General features: G+C 49.5%; 1 protein-coding gene across 1 annotated transcript; it reads right to left on the bottom strand.

Annotated features, from left to right (window-relative positions):
- Positions 1-766: 766 nt before the first annotated feature.
- Positions 767-21,631, bottom strand: LOC144097968 (uncharacterized). Its single transcript, XM_077630560.1, has 4 exons — positions 21,539-21,631; positions 10,930-11,506; positions 10,286-10,495; positions 767-3,145 (listed from the first exon to the last, which is right to left on the bottom strand). Exons 2-4 carry the CDS (start codon positions 11,470-11,472, stop codon positions 2,432-2,434), a joined length of 1,467 nt encoding a protein of 488 aa, XP_077486686.1. The 5' UTR covers positions 11,473-11,506; positions 21,539-21,631; the 3' UTR covers positions 767-2,431.
- Between the last annotated feature and the right edge of the window lie 838 nt (positions 21,632-22,469).

Genomic DNA, 22,469 nt, shown 5'->3' with positions numbered 1-22,469 from the left:
AACATAGATTGTGCCTCATTAGGAACTGAGCCTAACTGGCCTCAGAATTCAAAGTTATTTCCGTCGCTCTGAAACCAACAAATTCAGAGAACCGTTTACTACATAATTACCAGACACTCACAGACACGAAATAATATTTCCAAATAGATTTGGTTTAAAGTGACCTGAGAATACCTTAATAAGCTGTTAATTGCTGTCAAAGAGTAGGAATTAAGACTAGGATAGCATTGCAGAGGCGAACAGGAAATAATTTATCATCCAGCTCTTAGACAACTGCTCACAGCTTGATCACCTTTCGGAAGAGTGACTTCGCGTTGAATATCTTCGCCTCAGAACGATGTCAGCTTAACCGCAAAATTTGCTTATATGGGACTGCAAAACTTAGTTGAAAGCAGTCAAAAACTTTTGGTGGTGTTGACTCACGACAAAATACATAACGACATACAATTTTGACAATGAGTGCTGAATCTGTGTTGTACCGATACGAAATAGTTTATTACATGAATGTAAACGGTGTTAAAATCAGTTCTAATTTCAAACTGCCGATCTCAAAGGATATTTTCATCTCATCATAACAGAAATGGGATGGAAAGAATATAATGGCACACAGCTTAGACAGACAGTCCAGAAATAAAGTACGTTATACCGTTACAAAATCGCATTATAAATCCAGAGCGTAAATTGAGCGTAAAAAGATTGCAGAGCGTAAAAAGATTGCACACAACCTCGAGAACGAGCCAAGGATCAAGGTAGGTGTTACAAAGATAGAAAACCAAATTATTTCTTTATTTCATCTACATATACTGCAGGCCCATCTCGTGCCCATGTAGAAGTGGGGATAGTACAGAAAAAATACGAAAACAGATCTCTCAATTACTTGGAACCAAATGGCTTAAGCACTGATTTGCAGCCGGAACAACAAGTCATTGTGCCACATGTTCAATACAAAACAAACAAAATGCCCCACATTACATTACTATGAAAAGTAAATGTTCTTAATATATTGACAAACCTTTCTTTAGAGGTATACTGCTATGTCCTCCAATAATTTGTTTTATTGAGACCTCTCAAATAGAGAAAATGAGTGCCAAATCGAAAATTTAAATTATCTGGGATAAGAAGCTAATTTTACACTGTCAATTTCATCCGGGATTCTAACAGAAGGGTGCAATCAATTTTGAAATCACGCCATTTTTGATAATGAAGCAAGAATCAAAGTGCATTATATTCTGGTTGATAATCGAAACATTAAATGGCAGCACATTATGCAGCGCTTAACAAGAATTGGGCTTAGTCAGGTAATTATAGTCCAAACATACACAGCGAGTGTAGCAGCGAAAATGAAAAACTGCAATACAGAGATGCACATATATCAAGGGAGGCAGGTACCTATCAAGCTATCAAGAAAATTGTTTATATTTTTACAAGTACGAAAGAATACCGAATAGCGTCAGTATGAAATAGCAATTCATTTCGCGTGTGCGAGAGGTTTTCGCGTGTTATCCTCTTCTGAGATTTCGATATGAATATTTAGACTTGTCATTTAATTTTTTTTGGCATCGTATATGTATTTAAGCGGAAAATTTGGGGGACAAGTAGGGAAGCGCGCGAAGCTCCTGTAATTTGTTAGCCTGAAAAAAAAAATAACAGGGAAACTCTTTTTCGTTCATCACAGATTCAGAGCCACAGATTCAGAGCAAATGAACGATCCGCGATGCAGCAGCTTGACGTAGTTCTTTGGCTACAACCTCCACTACAAGCAAAAAAATGATTAGCCATTTGCTTCATCCTATTCGTTCCAACGAGGCTTCAAAAAGAACATACACACACGCAAAAAATGAACACTTCGGACTTGCGAATATAAGTAGTAGCTTCGTTTTTGAATTTACTAGTCCGAACATAACACAGTAACACATTTCAAGGTCAATTCTTTAAACAAAATACCGCACGTAACCACAACGACTCACTCTAGGGTGCCCTGATCCAGCGTCGCTGCATCGAGGCATCCTAACTAACGCGGTTAAAATGCGAATCAGTGTTTAGAAACGACAAGCAACCATATTCCCAACAGCGCTTCTCTCGAAAAAAAAAGCAACGCAAGAAACCGCCAAAACCAAAATAAGTTAGGCACAAATGTGAAAATCTGTCTTTGGAATGCAGGACATGTGTTAAATAAGCACAAATTTGTTTTCTTTGTCGATCTAATGTATGCGCATCACACTTTTGAAACTAAGCCGGCCAGCAAAAAATCTTTCCGTTCTCGTTAACACTACAATAACGAATCTACCTCGTAGTCATGGGTTTTTGACAGGAATACAAGATTAGCTCGAAGCGCTATGAAATAGTTGCCGAAGAAAAGCTCCGTTTTACGCAGAACATCGAAACGCCGCGCCTCGTGTAACAAAGTTCTGCGAGCCATGGCTCAGCCTAATTACATCGGGAGACCCAGACAGTCTCTGATAACGTCCGCCTCTTCGTCGCTGTTCCCATCGCAGGGACGGTGGACGGCGCAGAATACGCATTCGCACCAGGACAGAGAGACACTACCGCGTGGAACGCAGTAGTTCTCGACAAAGAGCCTAAGGTCGTAGCTGTCCGTGCTTAGGTGGCGCAGCGCGGGCAGGGACGTCAGCAAGTGGTGCAGATCCTCCGGCTCCAGTTGCAGCGCGTCGACCGTCAACGCAAGTTCCTCTAGGCATGGAAATGAAATCGGTTCATCGTGCAGGCAGCACAAGTGCAGGAACCCGCGGCAGCTGGCATCACCGGCGAGGCGCAGGTTCCTCAATGTCCCACTGGTGGCGTAGAAGAACGCGTCGAAAACGACCTTGGGCAGCTTCACGCCCAGCTCGACCGTTCTGAGTAGCGGAAAAGCGTCATAGTCCAGCGGAGTGTCATCGCTGGACATCTCGCAAGACACCAGGCGCAGTGTCTTGAGCTCCGGACAGAGCATGGCCAGCGATGCTAGCCTTAAGCCTCCGCAGCACGAGAGAGAAAGACTCTCCAGCCGCGGCCATGTCTTCAGGAGGCTCTTTAGCTCGGCGTCAACGTCGGCGAAGCGGATGGAAGCTGCCAGAGACACTGACAGACAGCGGATGAAATGGAATGTGGAGATAGCGGCGAACTCTGGCAGTGACCCCACGATTACCTGCAAAAAACCGCCACATCAATCACTCAACTCATTAGAAGGAGTCGACTACAACTTCTTCGAAGAGATCCCGCGGAACTCGCGTCATTTTCATGTACCTAGACGTGGCGCGGCGGCCGCATTCCGGCAGAGGCTCCTTTTCTATGCGATGCGCCGAGTGTTAACCCTTTGTGGGACAGCAGATATTTTATCCAGAATAGATTAAAAATTTTGTATTTTGCACGAGGTGCACAGAAACGGTTCTCGACAAATTTCGCGATTTTAGTACAAGTGAAAAAAGTGCGACATATTTGTCCCATTGGCATTAAATGGGGATAAATAAAATGGGATGCATTTTCCCACTGACCTAAATGTGTTTCCTCACAGAGTTTGTTTTTTCTAACCACTTCATGAACTTGTTTGCACTACTTCGCTTGTTGTTATACTTGTTTGCACTACTTCTCTCATCTTGCAAAACCAACAGCATCTACGCCTTTGTTAGACTTTCCCAGGGTTGTGTTCTTTGCCGATGAGCTGAACTTCACCCGATGCCAACTATTTTTGCCATTTTTTTCACCCTGCATGTTCACTTGGAAGGGCTTCTTGCTGCTGGCGGTTCTTACTGTTGAGCGACAAAATATTTTGGCGCCCAAAACAAACTCTGCGTAGGATGTTTGAGAATTAGCACTCAATATTCATTCATTAAATGTCCCACTATTAAATAGTCCAACTATGTTGGATTATTAAATGTCCAAGACCTTCGAAACAAGTGCACGTTGTCATCTACAGTTGTGCCTTTCTACGCAGACAAAAGGAATCACTCACTGGGCATTTTGACTGTTTTTTTTTCAGCTCGAATATAGCCAAAAACTTGCAACGCACCAAAACAAACGAAGTTTCTAGGTCTTGACTCGCTACCTCATCTAGTACACCCGGCTGACACCGTTTTTAAAGAAATAATTGAAACCTAAATGTAGGTGGGAGCACAGTATACGTCCCACTGCATCTTACGAGCCCTTCAGTATGGGGAATAAAGTGGGACGTATGTGTCCCATTGTCCCACAAAGGGTTTAAAAACCCCAGGTGGTTCATCCAGAACCTTCATCCAGAAACCTCCATCGACGACATGTCCCAGAGCCTGTGCACAGCTTCGTTGCGTTCAACCCTATACACAGCACCAGACCATAACATACCAAAACATATTGTATCATGCATTGTAACCAGAAAGCAGAACCAGAAGCACCGCTGATAAGGATTAGCATAACCGATGAATGACCACATGTGTTCATCATAAACATAGCCAAAAGAGTATGTCAGAGTCTTTTGCACCTGACAATCTTTTTCAAATGCAAAGTCTGGCTCCTAGCTGATATAAAGCAGCTTTCATGCAGCAGGAAAATTTAGAATGGTGTGGAGTTCTTGTGTACACGAACCAAATTTCAGCGGCAAAATTTATTTCGCATATTTATAACGGTGAAATTCTAAGGGCCTAGTGAAGCTCTGGGATCAAATCGCTATTAGGAAAACGCATTTTCTTGTAAACAAGATGATTAACAAAGATTACCTTTCCATCCGAGACCGCTGAGCTCACAAATGACACAAAATGTTGGTAGAAAATTCGCTAGAACAAAGAATTTAGTTCACTGATACCCCTCCCTCCCCCCGTTGGTGTAGCGAGTTTTGTTTTCCTATTTGAGGATCTGAACATACTCTTATTTTCTTAGCAATAAAAACAATTAGCGGAAACTTTACGCATTGATCGGTTGCCTAATCAGTCCTCTGATACCCTGCCACGAATACCACAAAAAAATTAGCTGCGTTTTAACTACTGAAGAAAGGAAGAAAAAAGCGCGCGCCGTAGTGGAGGGCTCTGGAATAATTTTGAACACCTGGGGATCTTGAACGTGCACTGACATCGCACAGCGCACAGGCGCCTTTGCGTTTCGCCTCCATCAAAACGCGGCCGCCGCGGTCCGGTTCGAACCCTGACCCTCTATCCCTTCCCTTAAGGCGTGGTTCAGGTGTCCGCTGATATGTGAGACAGATACTGCGCCATTTCCTTTCCTCGAAAACCATTTTTTTTTTATTTAAGTAATGCTTAATCTGGTAAGATGGCAAAACCTGTGGTGTATAGGTCAAGTAGACGCGGCTTGGCGTCTGTAACGTTGAGTGCGTTCCGCGCACTGGATAGGCAGTGCGCCCACCCTGCCACCCTGGCAGGTGGCAATTAATAGTTGATCGCATGAGGCTGGTTACCCAATGAACGCTGCAGCCTATTGCTTCAGTGCCGCAAGTTTTCCACAATATTGTCGCTAATGCAAGCAGCCCACATCTCTCTCTCACCAATCGTAAACTCCGCGCTCGCATGTCTGACCTTACCCAGCAATCTGCCGAGAATGCTGCACAGCCCGCTGACAATAACTTGGTAGATACATACAACAGCGCAACAAGACAGATGTCGAGCCGCAAACCTTGGCGGCCCTTTAGGAGTCTCATAGACCCCACACAAACACGCTCGGAAACCCAGAAACACCTCACTCGCGCGATACAGAATTTTCACGGAACAAATTGGAGGACCCTTAAGCTTCGTCTTTAAGAGTGAGACGCGACAGCGTGCCGCAGCGTTGCCAGGGAGTACACGGAACTCCATCGCCCGTTCGGCGCGACGCGTGGCCCGTTGGACAATTTAAGGCGACTGTCTCACATATCCCATCGGACACCCGAACCGTGCCGTAAGGGAAGGAAAACTCTATCGTTCAATCAATCAATCGATCGACGATCCTTCGATCGATCTATCGATCAATGATCAATCAGTCGATCAATCATTCGATCAATCAATAATTCGATTGATAAATCAATCCATCCATCAATCAATCCTTAACGCTGTCGCGTTAAAATCCCTTGCCTTATGGCGCGGTTCATGTGTCCACCGACATGCGCCATTTTTCGCTCACGCCAAAGACGCCGACGCTGACGACACCGCCTTTTCTGCGACACGAGCTCCTTGACGCTGTCGCGTTAAAACAGCGCGGTCAGGACCGACAGGGTCCCGGAATGAGGGACTCCGCCTTGTACTGCAAGGGGCGATCCCGACTAGGGGCCTCTCCCGGAGCACCTACGTGTGTGTGTGTGTGTGTGTGTGTGTGTGTGTGTGTGTGTGTGTGTGTGTGTGTGTGTGTGTGTGTGTGTGTGTGTGTGTGTGTGTGTGTGTGTGTGTGTGTGTGTGTGTGTGTGTGTGTGTGTGTGTGTGTGTGTGTGTGTGTGTGTGTGTGTGTGTGTGTGTGTGTGTGTGTGTGTGTGTGTGTGTGTGTGTGTGTGTGTGTGTGTGTGTGTGTGTGTGTGTGTGTGTGTGTGTGTGTGTGTGTGTGTGTGTGTGTGTGTGTGTGTGTGTGTGTGTGTGTGTGTGTGTGTGTGTGTGTGTGTGTGTGTGTGTGTGTGTGTGTGTGTGTGTGTGTGTGTGTGTGTGTGTGTGTGTGTGTGTGTGTGTGTGTGTGTGTGTGTGTGTGTGTGTGTGTGTGTGTGTGTGTGTGTGTGTGTGTGTGTGTGTGTGTGTGTGTGTGTGTGTGTGTGTGTGTGTGTGTGTGTGTGTGTGTGTGTGTGTGTGTGTGTGTGTGTGTGTGTGTGTGTGTGTGTGTGTGTGTGTGTGTGTGTGTGTGTGTGTGTGTGTGTGTGTGTGTGTGTGTGTGTGTGTGTGTGTGTGTGTGTGTGTGTGTGTGTGTGTGTGTGTGTGTGTGTGTGTGTGTGTGTGTGTGTGTGTGTGTGTGTGTGTGTGTGTGTGTGTGTGTGTGTGTGTGTGTGTGTGTGTGTAAATAAATGCTTTTTCTCCACCAGCACTTTCACTACGGCCATGTACCTCAAAGCGTGATTGAGGCGTCCACTGAGCCAGGAAGCCAGTTATGCGCTCTTTTCCTAAAAATCATTGGAGGATAGAACATTGTCAACGCTGACGGCCTATTGAAACAGATACGAGTAGTAAGTGGTTTTATTAAAATAGGAATAAGAAGGAAGGAAAATATTTTTTTTGCTAGACCCGGCATCTGCCATCGATACTGAAGCACCTGAGCTGGGGCAGCGGAAATAAATGATAGCAGGCAGAATGGAGAAATGAAATGAAAAAGTGAGGGGACAGGAAGAGAGGATAGGGGAGAGAATCTGACGAGCGCTCAGTTTCGACGGTGGCAGAGGCTGAGTGACGTCATAGCTATCACGTGGTTTCTCCTCGGTTCAAGTTGAAACGCGCGCACACAGTGCACACGGTGAAGCTACGAAGGGAAGTAGTAAAGCTTTCACTTTAAAACCATGCTCTGTGAGCACCTTCTACCTTTATCTCGGATATCTTTTTACGTGCACAGACTGTCGCGACATCAGAAAACATATACCTGTCGGGATATTCATGACCTGAGTCCTACAGCCTACAAGCGTTCGCCCATAATGCGTCAGCTTACATGAGCGAGTTTACAGGAGTGTTGTAAGTCATAAGATGCCCGCCAGAATTTTTCCAAACCATCAGTCGATGAAGACGCTTGATACGCTTAACAGACGCTTCATAGCGATCTATATGCATAACCTAAAACTAATCGTAACTGTCGTTAAGTGCTGAAACCGCGAAAATGAACCCCCAAATTTTCCTGTGTTCCCAGCGGCAAAGAAATGACAGACAGGTCTAGAACGTCACCCACAATTGTCCCCATGATCGCCACAACATGCAGGCCTACATCAGAACCCCGTGATTACGGCAGCGGCCAAGGCCTGCATGTCCATTGTGGGTTAAGAGTTCCTAATCAGTGCTGTTTGGGCAGCTGGCTAACGGCAAATTTTCCGCTAAGGGATACCACGAAGCTGACTTCGATGCTACCTACTCCGGCGAATATCCATCATGGTACTATCAGGTAAAAAAATTAGCTGCGGTTTAACTACTGCTTAACCTGGTTAGAGAGCGAAAGCTGTGGTGTATCGGGTAAGTAGACACGGCTTGGCGCCTAACGTTGCGTGCGTTCCACACACCGGATAGGAAACGCGCCCACTTTGCCAGGTGGCGGTTAAATTAATGGTTCATTGCGAAAGGTTGAGGTTGGTCACCCAATGAACGCTGCGGCTTACTGCTGCAGTGGCGGGTGTCTGTCACAATGTTGTCAACGCTAATGCATGCAGCCCACATCTCTCTCTAACCACCACCGCATACCTCAAAGCGCGACTGATGCGTCCACTGCCCCGGGGAGCCAGTTATTTGCCTTCCTTTCTCAAAATCATCGGAGTCTAGAGCGTTGCCAACGCTAACTTCAATGAACACAAACAACGCCGACAGTCTATAACTTCAGTGTCGCGTTTCTGCTACAACGTTGTGAACGCCAACGCATGCAGCGCACATCTGTTGTTGCGACTGCAGGAAGAATCGAAAGGAAAGTTCACGGGCCTGTCCACTGGCTCAAGCTCAGCCACAATCGCAGCCTTGTGCAGACAGTAGAAGTGTTAAAAGATAGGACAGGAAAGATTCAAAGAAAAGATGCGAGTTGCGACAACCACGTTATCAGAAGCGACGTCGACGGTTTAGCAACAGATACCCCCGGTGGCAAGGAACCCTCGCCACATGTGCTAGAGCCCCTAGATCCCAGCGCTCTAACGTCAGGAAGCCACCACAGCTCCTCCTTAGCGCACATGTCACAAAGGCCACGTAGCTTAAAGCGCGAATGAGGTGTCGACCGTCCCAGGGGGCCAGTTATGCGCCTTTCCTTTGGTTTCGCAGAAAATTGAAGGTTGGTTTTGTAGCGAAAGCAACAATACGCAAGCCAGGCAGCCAGCTCGGCTCGTCGCGTGATCGCACTTCAGCCGTACGCCGTGGCCGACGAACGACATTGCCGAGTCGCCGTTGCCTAGCAACACCGCTGCCACGCTCCAAAAGATGGCGCCGCCGTCGACGCCGCTTCCATCGCCGCTCGCTCCACCCGATGTGATCCGCTGGGGTAGAGGGAGAGGAGGTGTCGCCTCGCGTGGGGTATATACATGTGCGCTTCGCCTCAGTCGATTCTAGCAATGTCCGGACCCCGTTGAGTATCTGTTACGGGTCCAATTGGACTTATTTTTGAAAATGTGGCGGAGAGTTTGAAGGATGCTTCGCTCCCACCACCGGTTGGCCCGGTATTGCTCTACCTCCGGGATCGCCCTTGTCTTTAGCGCGTTTTTACTATCCTGTCTTTCTATCCGATCTTTCAACTCTCCTGCTACTGCACGTAGTAGCGATTGTGGCTTGTCTTGAGCCAGTGAGCAGGCCTGTGCACTTTCCTTTTCTTTCTTCCTGGCAGCTATCTATCTGTCTATCAGTCGATTCTAGTCGTTATGGAGAGCGCGAAAGAGAGGCAACAACGAAAGACCGAAGCGAGGAAGAGAACTCGCTCAAGAGACGGCAGAAGAACGCGCCGCACGACTCGAGAATCGTCGTAACGAAGTTGCGGCTAGAAGTCGTGCCACGTCCTGGGGTGACTCTTCAACTGCGAAAGAGACCGGTTTGAGTTCTCGAGAGCGTCGGAATGAGACGCTGCGTAGACGACGGGCCGAGGAAACGAAGCTTGCGCAATTCAACTGGGGTTAACCAGAGCTAAACCACAGCCAATTTTTAAAAATTGGTTTTTAGGAAAGGAAACGGCCCAATAACTATCTCACATATATCGGTGGACACCCGAACCGGTTTTGAGGAAAAGAAATGGCGTAGGAACTCTCTCACATATATTGGTGGACACTCGAGCCGCGTCGTAAGGGGTTCGACCTCTAGCTCACTTGGCCAAAAGCGCGAGCACCGCGAAATCGTTACGAGGTAGCGTAGTCGCTGAAGCTTTCGCTTCAAAACGCTCGCGTACTCTGAAATGACAGTGGACGCCAAACGACGCTAAGCGGTCGAAAACTTCTTACGGCTATACGACTTCGGTCACGTGCTTAAGATTGACCGGCGCTAACTCACGTTCATTCACCTTTTTACTCGGTAGGAATGGTTGAAGAGTCGTGAGCAACGTGAACTTTACACTAAGGTGACTCATTTCTCTCTCCCTCTTTTCAGACCTCGTCTATACTCACCTCACGGCGCGATTCAGGTGTCCGCCATAAGTGATACGATTACTTGTAATCTCTGCTAATATGGAAGTTTGCTTCGTATTATAATGTACAGAATACCTTGAGCACTTCAAGAAGTGGAAATTTCTCTGCTGCGAGCTTAACATCGTCGGCTCTTGCGGTGAGCACATGGTCGGAGTTGGAGATCTTTGCCGCAAAGCCCAACATGAGGTGAGTGAATTTGGAGGCATTGTGACGCCAACCAGGAGGGCTCGACTTCTCCAACTGCAGGAAAGCTCCCAGGGCAGATGCAACGTCGATGCGGCGCACCTGTGCAAGAGGAGGCAGATGCTAAGCTTGAAAACCGTTCGTGGGCCCTTGAAGTGTATTGTCATTACGCGCCTGCCGATACTTTGTGTCACAGGTCTACAGGGCAGGAAAGCTCGTGTCGCAATATCTGAAAGATAACGAGTGCTCACGGTTACAAGTCACTGTTTCAAAGCTACCGTGTGATGCTTGAGTCAGACTGCATGCGCTCAAAGTTCTAATCAAAGAGTCGAATAAGCTCTATGTTCACTGCGATACAGCTTCGGTTCAGAAAAAGACGCACCGATAAAGCTGCGATGGATGGCGCCTTTATACGTCCCCTATGGGGCTCCTTTTTGCGCCGTCACTCCCGGCGTCCATTTGACGGACTCAGTTTACCACAACACCATTGCCTCCGCGTCGAAACAGCGCGTGGAGAAATCGACGCCAACACTTACGTTAGGGCATGTGCGCACGATTTCCAACACTGTCTCCTCGGTGAAGAGTAAGCTGCTGGCGCAACTTAGCTCCGTGCTGCCTTCCAACTCCCTCAGTTCAGAGGTCGGAACTAGCTGCTCCCAGCGGTCTATGTACAGTTCATCCCGATCGACGGCGTGGAAGCACAGGTCATGGGGTAGGGCGAGAACCTTGGCGTTGGGGAATATGCGAATGAGCCTGTAGATCTTGTCCCTGTTGTGCACTATGCATATCTTGCCGGCGAATCTTAGCACCTCCCTCGCGGAGGCCTCAAACACGTTCGAGGACTCGAAGGCCGCGCATCCGGCAAACAGGGCTTCCGAGATTCTCGTCTCGCGCAGGGAGTTCGTTGCCGAGACAAGAGAGGCCTGGTTTGTCACCAGCAGGTGGCCATCGTCGCCGTCCATCGAGTAACCGTCGGGAAGCGGGACGTCTACCGGCCACGGTGTCTCGAGCTTCAGAACGATGTAGTCTTCGGCGATGAGCAGGAACCATGGATCACCGAACTCTTCCACTCGTTCCATCGCATAAACGTGGGAAGTACTCCGGCTCTTCACGCTTTGAATGCACAAAGAAAAAAGAAAAAAACGGGTTAACTACCGCTGAACCTGGTTAGAGAGCGAAAGCTGTGACTTATCGGGCAACTAGACGCGGCTTGGCGTCGCTAACGTTGAGTGTGTTATGGACACTGGATAGGCAGCGCGCCCACACTGCCACCGTGGCAGGTGGCAGTTAAATGAATGGTTGATCAGAGGTCGCTCACCCAACGAACGCTGTGGCCTACTGTTGCAGTGCCGCGTGTCTGCCACAACGTTGTCAGCGCTAATACATGCAGCCCACATCTCTCTCTCACCACCTTATCATACCTCAAAACGCGATTGAGGCGTCCACTGACCCAGGGTGTCAGTTATTCGCTCTTGCTTTCCTCAGAAATTCTGGAGGGTACTTTGTTGACCTAAAGTACGGAGAGGCGAAAGCCGTTAGCGCGGTGTTGCTGCTTGCGTCGCTGGTGTGCCGTGAAGATGTTGATTAAAGACTAACTGCAAGGAGCGTTTAGACGGCACCCTTCCAGATATGCTTTCAGGAAGCGTCTGGGTTGGGACGCGATAGCGTGTTGCAGCGTTGCCAAGGGGTCCACGGAACGCTATCGCCCATTCGGCGCGACGCCTTGCCCGTTGGACAATTTAAGAAAAGGAAATGACGCGTCTCACATATCTCGGTGGACACCCGAACCCCACAGTAAGGAAAGGAAAATGAAAATTGGTTTTAAGGAACGGGAATGACCCCTGTCTCCTATCTCGGTGGACGCCCGAACCGCGTTTCATTGACAGCTATAGTGTGACAGATTTCGCGGACGGAAAGCTCATATTACTTTCTCAGATATCTTCAGCCGGGCACTGAAGATAGCGGGTCGCGACCCATTTTTGATTGTGGGAGATTTCAATGCCCCCAGCCAATTATGGGGCTGCAAAAAGGGGGAGGCGCGAGGTAGAAAGCTAGCGGAGCTTATCTCTACGCTAGGCATCACCCTCCAGACCGACCCAGCGCATCCCACACGAATGGGAACACTTGGAGGCTTTTCCGCAGCCTTATAGACCCCGCGTTGACCCGGGGCGAAACTCAGCGCCAATTACAACGAGCACTCCATAATTTCAAGGGCAGCAAAACACAACTTGCAGAGACACTCAGGGGCAAGTAACTCTGCTGCAAACAGGACCCTCGCGGTCAGGAGTATCTTTACGCAGGCAAAGATAATCCTGAGTTGGACCAACCGTTCCAATTATTTGATCTCAAGGCAGCCCTGACCAAAATGAGGAGAGGCACTGCGCCTGGACGGGACAAGGTCACAGTTAAACTGCTGGCCAATCTCCCTGACCAGGCGTATGAGGCCCTTCTGAAATACATCAACACTATATGGAAGGGCGAGAACCCGCTCCCCCTTGATTGGAAAACAGCCCTAGTAACCTTCATCCCCAAGGCGGGAAAGGAAATCAACACAGACAACTTGAGGCCTATCTCGCTCACCTCGTGTGTGGGCAAGCTGATGGAAACCATGGCGCGGGATAGGCTCTCCGAATACTTGGAGCAACGAAACACATTTCCAGACACTATGTTCGGCTTTCGCCCACATAAGTCGGCACAGGACGTACTCCTCCAGCTCAACAGAGACATAATACAACCAGTCGAATACCCACACAATGACAAGGTCGTCGTGGCCTTGGACTTGAAAGGAGCCTTCGACAACATTAAACACAGCGTCATACTGACACACCTCAATGAAACCAACTGTGGCCGCAACACTTTCAACTATATCAAATACTTCCGACCGATCGAGCCGCACTAATCAGAATCCAAGAGGAAGAATTTGGTCCGTATCAAATGGGTACGCGGGGGCACCACAAGGCGCGGTGCTATCCCCCCTACTCTTTAATTTGGCGATGCTCCAACTCCCAGACAAGTTGAATGGTATCGAAGGCATACGGCATGCGCTGTATGCCGATGATATCACGATCTGGGCCACAGAGGGAAACTTAGGGCGCATGGAGGAATGCCTGCAAACAGCCGCTCACGTAGTGGATCGCTACGCACGGCACTGTGGTCTCCAATGCGCACCCAAGTGTGAATTTGTGCAACTTAGGGCATCCCCTAAGGACACTACCCAAATAGATCTCTCCTTAACAAGTGGCCCCATACACGAGGCCAAAGAGATTCGAATACTCGGGTTCTTCATCCATAACCAAAGAAGAGTAGACACAACATTGCACAAACTCCGCAAGGTTGGAGTCCAAGTAGGCCGTATGGTCCGTCGCGTCTCCAACAAGAGAGGGGGTTTGCGAAGCAGGGATGCCGTGCGGCTGGCCCATGCTTTCGTAATCAGCCGAATCCTCTATTCGGTCCCTTATCTACCCTTGCGGAAACACGACGAAAACAAAGTTGAGGTGATACTCCGCAAAATGAAGAGGGCACTTGACCTTCCTGTGTCCACCTCCAATGCGAGACTTCTTGCATTGGGAGTGGTGAACACTTTTCAGGAACTCAAGGAAGCCCATCTCACAAATCAATACACGAGGCTAGCCCAAACGAAGTCGGGTAGGCACTTGCTAGCCCGCCTTCACATCCAACATGATTTTCCCATTCAGGAGCGGGTCCGAGTGCCCGAACTCTGGAGACGCGCCGTCAGAGTTCGACCCCTCCCCACTAAGATGGACAAGGAGGAGGATCATAGTGGTCGTCGTCAGGCTAGGGCGGAAGCCTTAGCGCACCACTATGGCAACAAACATGGTGTATTTTACGTAGATGTAGCTGGGCCTACCCACGGGGGGTGGTACACGGCCGCGGTCATACATCAAGAAATACAGGTGGATGGGCTTTCCTTTCGAGCCCCAAGCACAACACAAGCTGAAGAGGTTGCCATCGCCCTAGCTGCTTCTGATTCAAAATCCAAACACATAACTGACTCGCGTTCGGCATGTCGCAATTATGAGGCTGGCTGGATAACTCCACTAGCTGAACGAATACTAAGGAACTGCAGCCGGGATACCGATCCTACACCCCGCTGCCTGGTTTGGACTCCGGGCCATCAGGGCCTAGCAGGAAACGAAGCTACAGACGCGGCGGCCCGAGCACTCGTTCACCGGGCGTTCCCATTGGCTCCTGAGCAGCTGGAACCCGAAGGTAGCTACTTACTCTCCTTCAAAGCTATCACATCCTATTATAAGGATAGGCATCGCCTCTACCCGGCCCCTGCAAAGGGACTGGGGAAAGCAAACGAACGCGTTCTACTCCGATTATTCACGAACACAATGCTGTACCCGGCAGTACTAAAACACTTCGATCCCGCATTCACTGGCAGGTGCAGAAACTGTGGGGAGGTGGCTGACACCTACCACATAGATTGGGCTTGCCAGCGCAACTCAGCTCTCTGCCCCCACCCCAACCCTACCAGAGAGGAATGGGAGGCGGCCCTGCTTGGCTGTTCGGACCTTCAGTCCCAAAAGGCTTTGGTCAAGAGGGCTAAGCTCGCGGCTTCGACCAATGGGGTCCCGGAATAAGGACTCCACCCATTGCGGGGCTCTTTAAAGAGCCTCACCTCTTTCATTAAATAAAGGCTTTTCACCACCACCACCAGATAAACAACGATGAGCCATTAAAGGCTTTCGCCTTGAAATCATCGGAGTGTAGAACGTTGTGAACGCCAACGCCTATGAACACAATGAACGCAGACGGCCTATAGCTTCATTGCCGCATTTCTGTCATAAGGTTAATGCCAACGCATGCAGCGCACATCTGTCACTACCGCCAGGTAGCTTAATTTGCTACTGAGGTGCTCACTGTGGCAGTTATGCGCCTTTGTTTTGATTTCGAAGCTCCCGCTCTTCATCGGTTTAGGCGCTGCTCCGGAGCGGCTGAAGCTTAATAATAATAATTGGTTTTTGGGGGGAAAGGAAATGGCGCAGTATCTGTCTCATATATCGTTGGACACCTGAACCGCGCCGTAAGGGAAGGGTAAAGGAGGGAGTGAAAGAGAGGTGCCGTAGTGGACGGCTCCGGAATAATTTCGACCACCTGGGGATCTTTAACGTGCGCTGACATCGCACAGCACACGGGCGCCTTAGCGTTTTTCCTCCATAAAAACGCGTCCGCCGCGGTCTGGTTCGAACCCGGGAACTCCGGATCAGTAGTCGAGCGCTCTAACCACTGAGCCACCGCGGCGGGGCCCGGCTGAAGCTTAATAATAATATTGGTTTTGGGGAAAAGGAAATGGCACAGTATCTGTCTCATATATCGTTGGACACCTGAACCGCGCCGTAAGGGAAGGGATAAAGGAGGGAGTGAAAGAAGAAAGGAAGCTTAAAGCAACGGACTCGGCGCAACCCTCGGAACAAAGCATAGTAAATCTTTGGCTTTAAAATATTCGTTATGATGTGAATATTGATTCACGGGAACGCCAAATGACTGTGCCTCCTAGGCAAGGCTTTTAACAGTGCTGTGAAAGCACAGGGTTCAGGGGTACTGGAAAAGCTCTCAGAATACAGCGAAGGCGCTTTTAACGCGAAAGCTTTACTACGCCAGCCAGCGAGCCATTTCGGCTCGTCGCGCACTTCAGCCGTATACCGCATGCCGTATGCCGTGTGCCGTGGCCGACGAAAAACCTTTAGCCGCCGTTGCCTAGCAACGCCGCAGCCGCGCTCCAACAGATGGCGCGCCGCCGTCGACGCCGCTGTCATCGTCGCTCGCTCCACCAGATGTGCTCTGCTGGGGTAGAGGAAGAGGAGGTGTCGCCTCTCGGGGTATATATATATATATATATATATATATATATATATATATATATATATATATATATATATATATATATATATATATATATATATATATATATATACGAACTTAGGTTGCGTTGGCTCCGCAGAATAAAGATTTAAGAGAAGTGGGCACTTCTACAAAGACACTTTTATTTATCAACGTTTCGACCGCGGTGCGGTCTTCTTCAAAACTATATATATATATATATATATATATATATATATATATATATATATATATATATATATATATATATATATATATATATATATATATGTATATATATATATATATATATATATATATATGCGCTTCGCCTTAGTATATTAACGCGACAGCGTTAAGGAGCTCGTGTCGCAGAAAAGCCGGTGTCGTCGGCGTCTTTGGCCGTGAGTAAAAAATGGCGCATCTCGGTGGACACCTGAACCGCGCAGTAAGGGAAGGGATTTTAACGCGATAGCATTAAGGATTGATTGATTGATCGATTGATTTATAGATAGATTGATTAATCGATTGATCGATCGATTGATTTTTCCTTCCCTTACGGCGCGATCCGGTTGTCCACCGAGAACTGTGAGACAGGCGTCATTTGCTTTCCTTAAAAGCAATTGTTCATTTCATTTTGCTTCCCTTACGGCCCGGTTCAGGTGTGCGCCGAGATATGTTAGACAGGCGTCCATTCCTTAAGTTCTCCAACGGGCCACGCGTCGCGCCGAACGGGCGATGGCGTTCCCTGTACTCCTCCGCAATCTCACCCTTAAAGCGAAGCTTAAGCGTCCTCCAATTTTGTAGTCGTTATGGAGAGCGTGAAAGAGACGCAACAACGACAGAACGAAGCGAGGAAGAGACTACGCGCTCAAGAGACGCGAGAAGAACGCGCCGCACGACTCGAGAAGCGTCGTAACGAAGATGCGGCTAGAAGTCGTGACACGTCCCGGAATGACTCTTCAACTGCGGAAGAGACCGCTTTGAGTTCTCGCGAGCGTCGGAATGAGACGCTGCGTAGACGGCCTGCCGAGGAAACAAAACTTTCGCAATTCAACTAGGCTTAACCAGAGCTAAACCACAGCCATTTTTTTATTACCGGCCGCGATGGCTCAGTGCTTAGGGCACTCGGCTACTCTTCCGCAGTGCCCGGGTTCGAACTCGACCGTGGCGGCCGCGTTTCGACGGAGGCGATGTCAGTGCGATGTCAGTGCATGTTAAAGATCCTCAGGTGGCCGAAATTATTCCTGAGCCCTCCACTATGGCACCTCTTTCTTCTTTCACTCCCTCCTCTATCCCTTCCCTTACGGGGCGGTTCAGAGGTCGGGCGATATGTGAGACAGATACTGCGCCATTTCCTTTCCTCAAAAACCAATTTCCAATTTTTCTTTTCTTTTATTCTGCAGCAGCTGCAGCCACCGAGTTAGTAAGGCCGGTGGTGCGTGGAATGAAGGCTTCGTAACAAACACAACAGATCACTAAAGTTAAGGATATCAGCCTTGATCAATTAAATAGAGGAACACGCGGGACAACTCGTCAGCAATGGTGTCAGCTCTGAAACCGCATGTTTGGCAACCTAAGCCTAAGAGACACATGGAAATTTCTGCGCTGCCTCTTGGAACCCCACAACACGAAGAGCACGCAACAGCGTAATGTAACGCGCCTCATTCACAGAATATGTATGGATGATGATGTCCTGATCCAGAATCTCAGACAGGTACCTCACAACTCCCAAATTATCCCTCCCTTTCTACTTGGGCGTAGAAAACCCCGAGATCGACGCGGACATGGCAACGTGGTAGGTTAGAGGAACAATTTTCAAACTTCGCACCACGTCTGCGCCAGGAGCAGACAGGATCACAAACAAAACGATACCAAATTTGGACGAGAACTCCAGCCAATCCCTAACAAAACTTTTCAATAAGCACTGGAAGGAAAGTACGCTTCCCTCCGAGTGGACCCACGCGAGGGTCAGATTCATCTCCAAGCTCGGAAAACCGCTGGACCTGTTAAACCTGAGGCCAATCTCCCTCACCTCATGCTTGGGAAAGCTATTTGAGCCCATAGCACTAAACAGACTGCAAAATTACATCCAAACAAAAGAGCTCTTTCCCCACTCAATGCTAGGATTCCGAAGCCATCAACAAAGATGTAATGCTTCAAATCACAGAAAAAATCCTACATCCCAGGCATTACAAACGCAAACGAGCACTGCTAGCCTTAGACCTCACTAAGGCGTTTGACAATGTCCAACGCAGACATACTGGACGCCTTATCTAATCTAGGAGCCGGGACTCGAACACATACCTACATAGCAGCTTTCCTACGAGACCGCACAGTGGAAATCAAACGAGGCCCTATACAGTCCCCCTCCTTTCCTCTGGGCAACATGGGGACACCCCAGGGGTCAGTCTTATCTCCCCTACTTTTCAAGATCACTCTCATTCCCATGGCTCGCAAGCTAGGGCGCATCCCATACCTCTCCCACTCCTTCTATGCAGACGACATTACCTTGTGGACCACCATGGGCAATGTTGGGAAAACCCTTCAAGCAGGTGCGGACGCGGTAGTGGAGTGCGCAGCCTCTATAGGCCTCGCATGCTCCTCTGCTAAGCCTCAACTCTTGCTACTCCGCCCGACCCCGAACCGCAACAGGAAAGAAAACCCCTCCGTACACGTCGAGGTCAATGGTCTACCAGTGCCAGTGGTTGAAAAGATACGCATCCTAGACATGTTCTTACAAAACAATGGACGCGTCACAACTACCGCTCGTCGACCGGCTGCCTGGCGCAAGCCTTCGAGGCACAGGGGTCACTTTACGCTTCCCTGTGGCCTAGAGGCGACTGTTGCGCAACATTTATTTGTAAAGGCCGGTCTGCCCGCGCGTGGTGCACGTGTGTCGGTGCGTCGGTGATCGAGAATGAACTCAATGGGTTGAGGTTTCTCAAACACTTTCTTAGGCGGCAGGGAACAACACAACCAGGTAAAAAACGAACAAACGGAGTGGCAAAAAGAACGATACAAAAGAACGAAACGTGACAAGCAGGAGACACACAATGCAAAAGTTAATCCATCCAGTTAGGACAAGAACAACAAAGGCATATACAATGCATTAGATGTAGTAAATATAACGCTACATATAGAAAAAACAGGAAAAGTCCGGCGGACAGTTCACGTACGGGGGCCAAGGTGACGACTCCGGTTCGGGTGGATGTCGATGAGGCGATGGCTGGAAGGCGGCGGGCCTTGTGTGATGGAACGCGTGCCTCAGCGCGGTAGTTCGGACCTCAGCGCCGCGGACACACCACCCAACCTCCTTTGTTGTCTGTCTTCCCCCGACTGCCTCAGCTCCCAGCAACCCGGACGAGGCCGGCGGCCTGAACACAGCTTTCCTCCATTCATCGGGACGCTTTCTCTTCGTTTCTCCACGCGGGGACGGCGGGGAAAAGGGGACGCCGTAACCGGCAAGGCCCCCCGCGGAGCGCGACGGGTAGCCGCGCCTTCTGAGGGCAGGAGAAAGCGTACAAGATTTATGGCTCCCGTGACAGCCGTCGAAGAGTGGGGGGCGGAGGGGGGGGGGAGGGGGGGCTGGAGAAAGCGCACAAGATTTATGTCTACCGTGACAGCCATCACCAAGTCGGCCTGGCCTGCACGGTGGCGTTCTGACAACCAGCGCATATGGGCCACTGTCCTTGAAAACGCCGCCCTTCCTCGGAACACCAATGTTCGTTTGGTTTGCCGATGGCGGAGCCCCCAGAAAGAACTTGACGGATTCCCCGCAGCCCCGCCACGGTGGCTCAGTGGTTAGAGCGCTCGACTACTGATCCGGAGTTCCCGGGTTCGAACCCGACCGCGGCGGCTGCGTCTTTATGGAGGAAAAACGCTAACGCGCCCGTGTGCTGTGCGATGTCAGTGCACGTTAAAGATCCCCAGGAGGTCGAAATTATTCCGGAGCCCTCCACTACGGCACCTCTTCTTCCTTTCTTCTTTCACTCCCTCCTTTATCCCTACCCTTACGGCGCGGTTCAGGTGTCCAACGATATATGAGACAGATACTGCGCCATTTCCTTTCCCCTAAAACCAATTATTATTATTATCCCCCGCAAGCAGCCCTGCTGCGACCCAGTTACCGCTCTCCGTGAGCCCTCTCCTCTGCTCTCTCCCAATGGGCCACGTCCGGCTGGTCTGTGACAGGACGCAACACGGAGACCATCTCCAAGCTAACAATTACGACATATCAAACCATCCCACTAATTAGAAGAATAGCCAACAAGCACCGAGGCATGCGTGAACATGACCTGAGGCGGCTGGTGCAGGCAGTCATGATTAGTCGGATTGTTTACTCCATTCCCTACCTCTACCTCACAAAGGCGGAAGATGAGAAGGTAGATGCACTAATAAGACAGGCATACAAGTCAGCCTTCAATCTCCCACAACGAGCTCCCACCACCCATCTCCTACGCATGGGAGTACAGAATACACTACAAGAACTGAAGCTCATCGCACGGCTCAGATTGACAGACTCTCCTACACAAATACAGGTAGACACATTCTCGCCTCTCTAAAGATTCAGCCAACAGGTCCATTCCCCAACAACACCCACGCCATCCCAACACACATCAGGGACAGACTCATAGCTCACCCTCTGCCCAAAAACGTACACCCAGTTCACAACCAGGCCAGATGAGAAGCTCACAACCAGGCAGATGCGAAGATGCGAAGCTCGCACAAAGCTCATGCAAACAACAAAGACGCGGACTATGTGGACGCGGCACAGTACATACACAATTCGACCTGCGCCATCACTGTAGCATCGCATGACCTCAAACGCATAGCCTCGTGCTCGATTAAGGCAACAACCGCACTTGAAGCCGAAGAAGCAGCCATAGCGTTTGCTATTTCTTCCTCCGCTGCCACACTCATTCTGAGTGACTAAAACAGCAATCACGAATTTTGCACGGGGACAGATTCATTCTACCATCCGAAAAATTCTCAATTCTTGCTCCACAGAACCCCGACCAGTTCAAATTGTTTGGGTGCCAGCCCACGCAGGCAACCCCGGCAATGAAGTGGCTCACTCTCTTGCTCGAGCGTACGTCAACCGAGCAGGGCACACCGTAGGCCGGGGTAGCGTTCGGGACCGGCTCATCAGCAATCATGAAATAACCCTCCATTACAGGGAGAAAAGACTACAATGTTTCACCAACTAAAACCCTAAAAAGCACGGCTCAAGCACGATTAGTTATCAGCCTATCTGATTTTCGGTGATACAAGTACCAGAAAGCTGGAGCAACTCACACACTTCCATGCGACGCCTTGGCTAGACGTGTTGAACCAGCATCCTTCCTTCCTTGGCGTTCTCAGGCGCTGTCAGCGCGGCGGGTTCGTTCCAAACACGCGAGTTAACCACGTGCCTCGCGGTAGCGGTTCGTTGCGCGTATGTGGCTCCATCTCTTAATGTTTCCCGTAAGCTGGCTGTGCACTGTGAACTAAAAACAAAAAATCTTACCTCGCGTACGCAAGTCAAAAAATCAGCGTGGCTATAAGAAGCATAGAAAAAAAGGAAAAGAAACTGCAGTCACACTAATTGCATCATGGCCACGATTCTGGTTCATGCGCCGCTAGTTCCCAAAGCCGCCACCACGCGCCGCATGAAGTTGAGCGCTTCCTCCTTTTCTAATACTATAGAGGCTAGAAGGTTTTCCTAGTGTCGCGACCGGGCCGGCGCAGCTGAAATAACTTGCTATGCGCAAGGCAGATGGCGCTTCTGCTCGCTGGCGTGCCGGCGGGCGCAAGAAGCCCCTATTGGGGTAGTGCTCTCTGGTTCAGTCGGTTGATCGTGTGTAGGCTGCTGTCACTGTTTTGACAAGGCGTTAAAGTGTTAAAGACAGTGCAAACTCTGGCATAGGCTGTCTTGTCACTTAGACTCGACACGGACTAGCTGTAACGCCGACAGCGTGCCGCGGCAGGAGCAAATGCAAGCGTCACGTCGGGCCCGACCTACTGCGCCGTAAAGAAGCGTAAAAACACATTTTGTACACGATACCGAAACGAAAAAAGTAAGCGGGACAAATTGCAGGATGGAACGTCTTTATTACACAAGGTTCCATGGCAACAATTTACTAATGCCTTTCCTTGTGCGAAGTGCCCTGTGGGAGGCTACTGACAGCGCCTCATTTTCAGCAGCTTTTTCTTTTCTCGCTGCACGCCGCACTCTTTGTTTAGTGAC

Source organism: Amblyomma americanum, chromosome 1, assembly GCF_052857255.1.
Source record: "Amblyomma americanum isolate KBUSLIRL-KWMA chromosome 1, ASM5285725v1, whole genome shotgun sequence".
NCBI classification, from domain to species: domain Eukaryota; kingdom Metazoa; phylum Arthropoda; class Arachnida; order Ixodida; family Ixodidae; genus Amblyomma; species Amblyomma americanum.
Note: the sequence above shows the minus strand (reverse complement) of the source record. Positions and strands in the feature narration are given on the sequence as shown.

Excerpts from the sequence above, each read along its gene's own strand:
- LOC144097968 (XM_077630560.1), bottom strand. The coding sequence starts at position 11,472 with ATGGAACGAGTGGAAGAGTTCGGTGATCCATGGTTCCTGCTCATCGCC. Across the intron at positions 10,496-10,929 it reads TCGTGCGCACATGCCCTAAC|GTGCGCCGCATCGACGTTGC; the intron begins GTAAGTGTTGGC and ends CCTCTTGCACAG. Across the intron at positions 3,146-10,285 it reads CACTTCTTGAAGTGCTCAAG|GTAATCGTGGGGTCACTGCC; the intron begins GTATTCTGTACA and ends GGTTTTTTGCAG.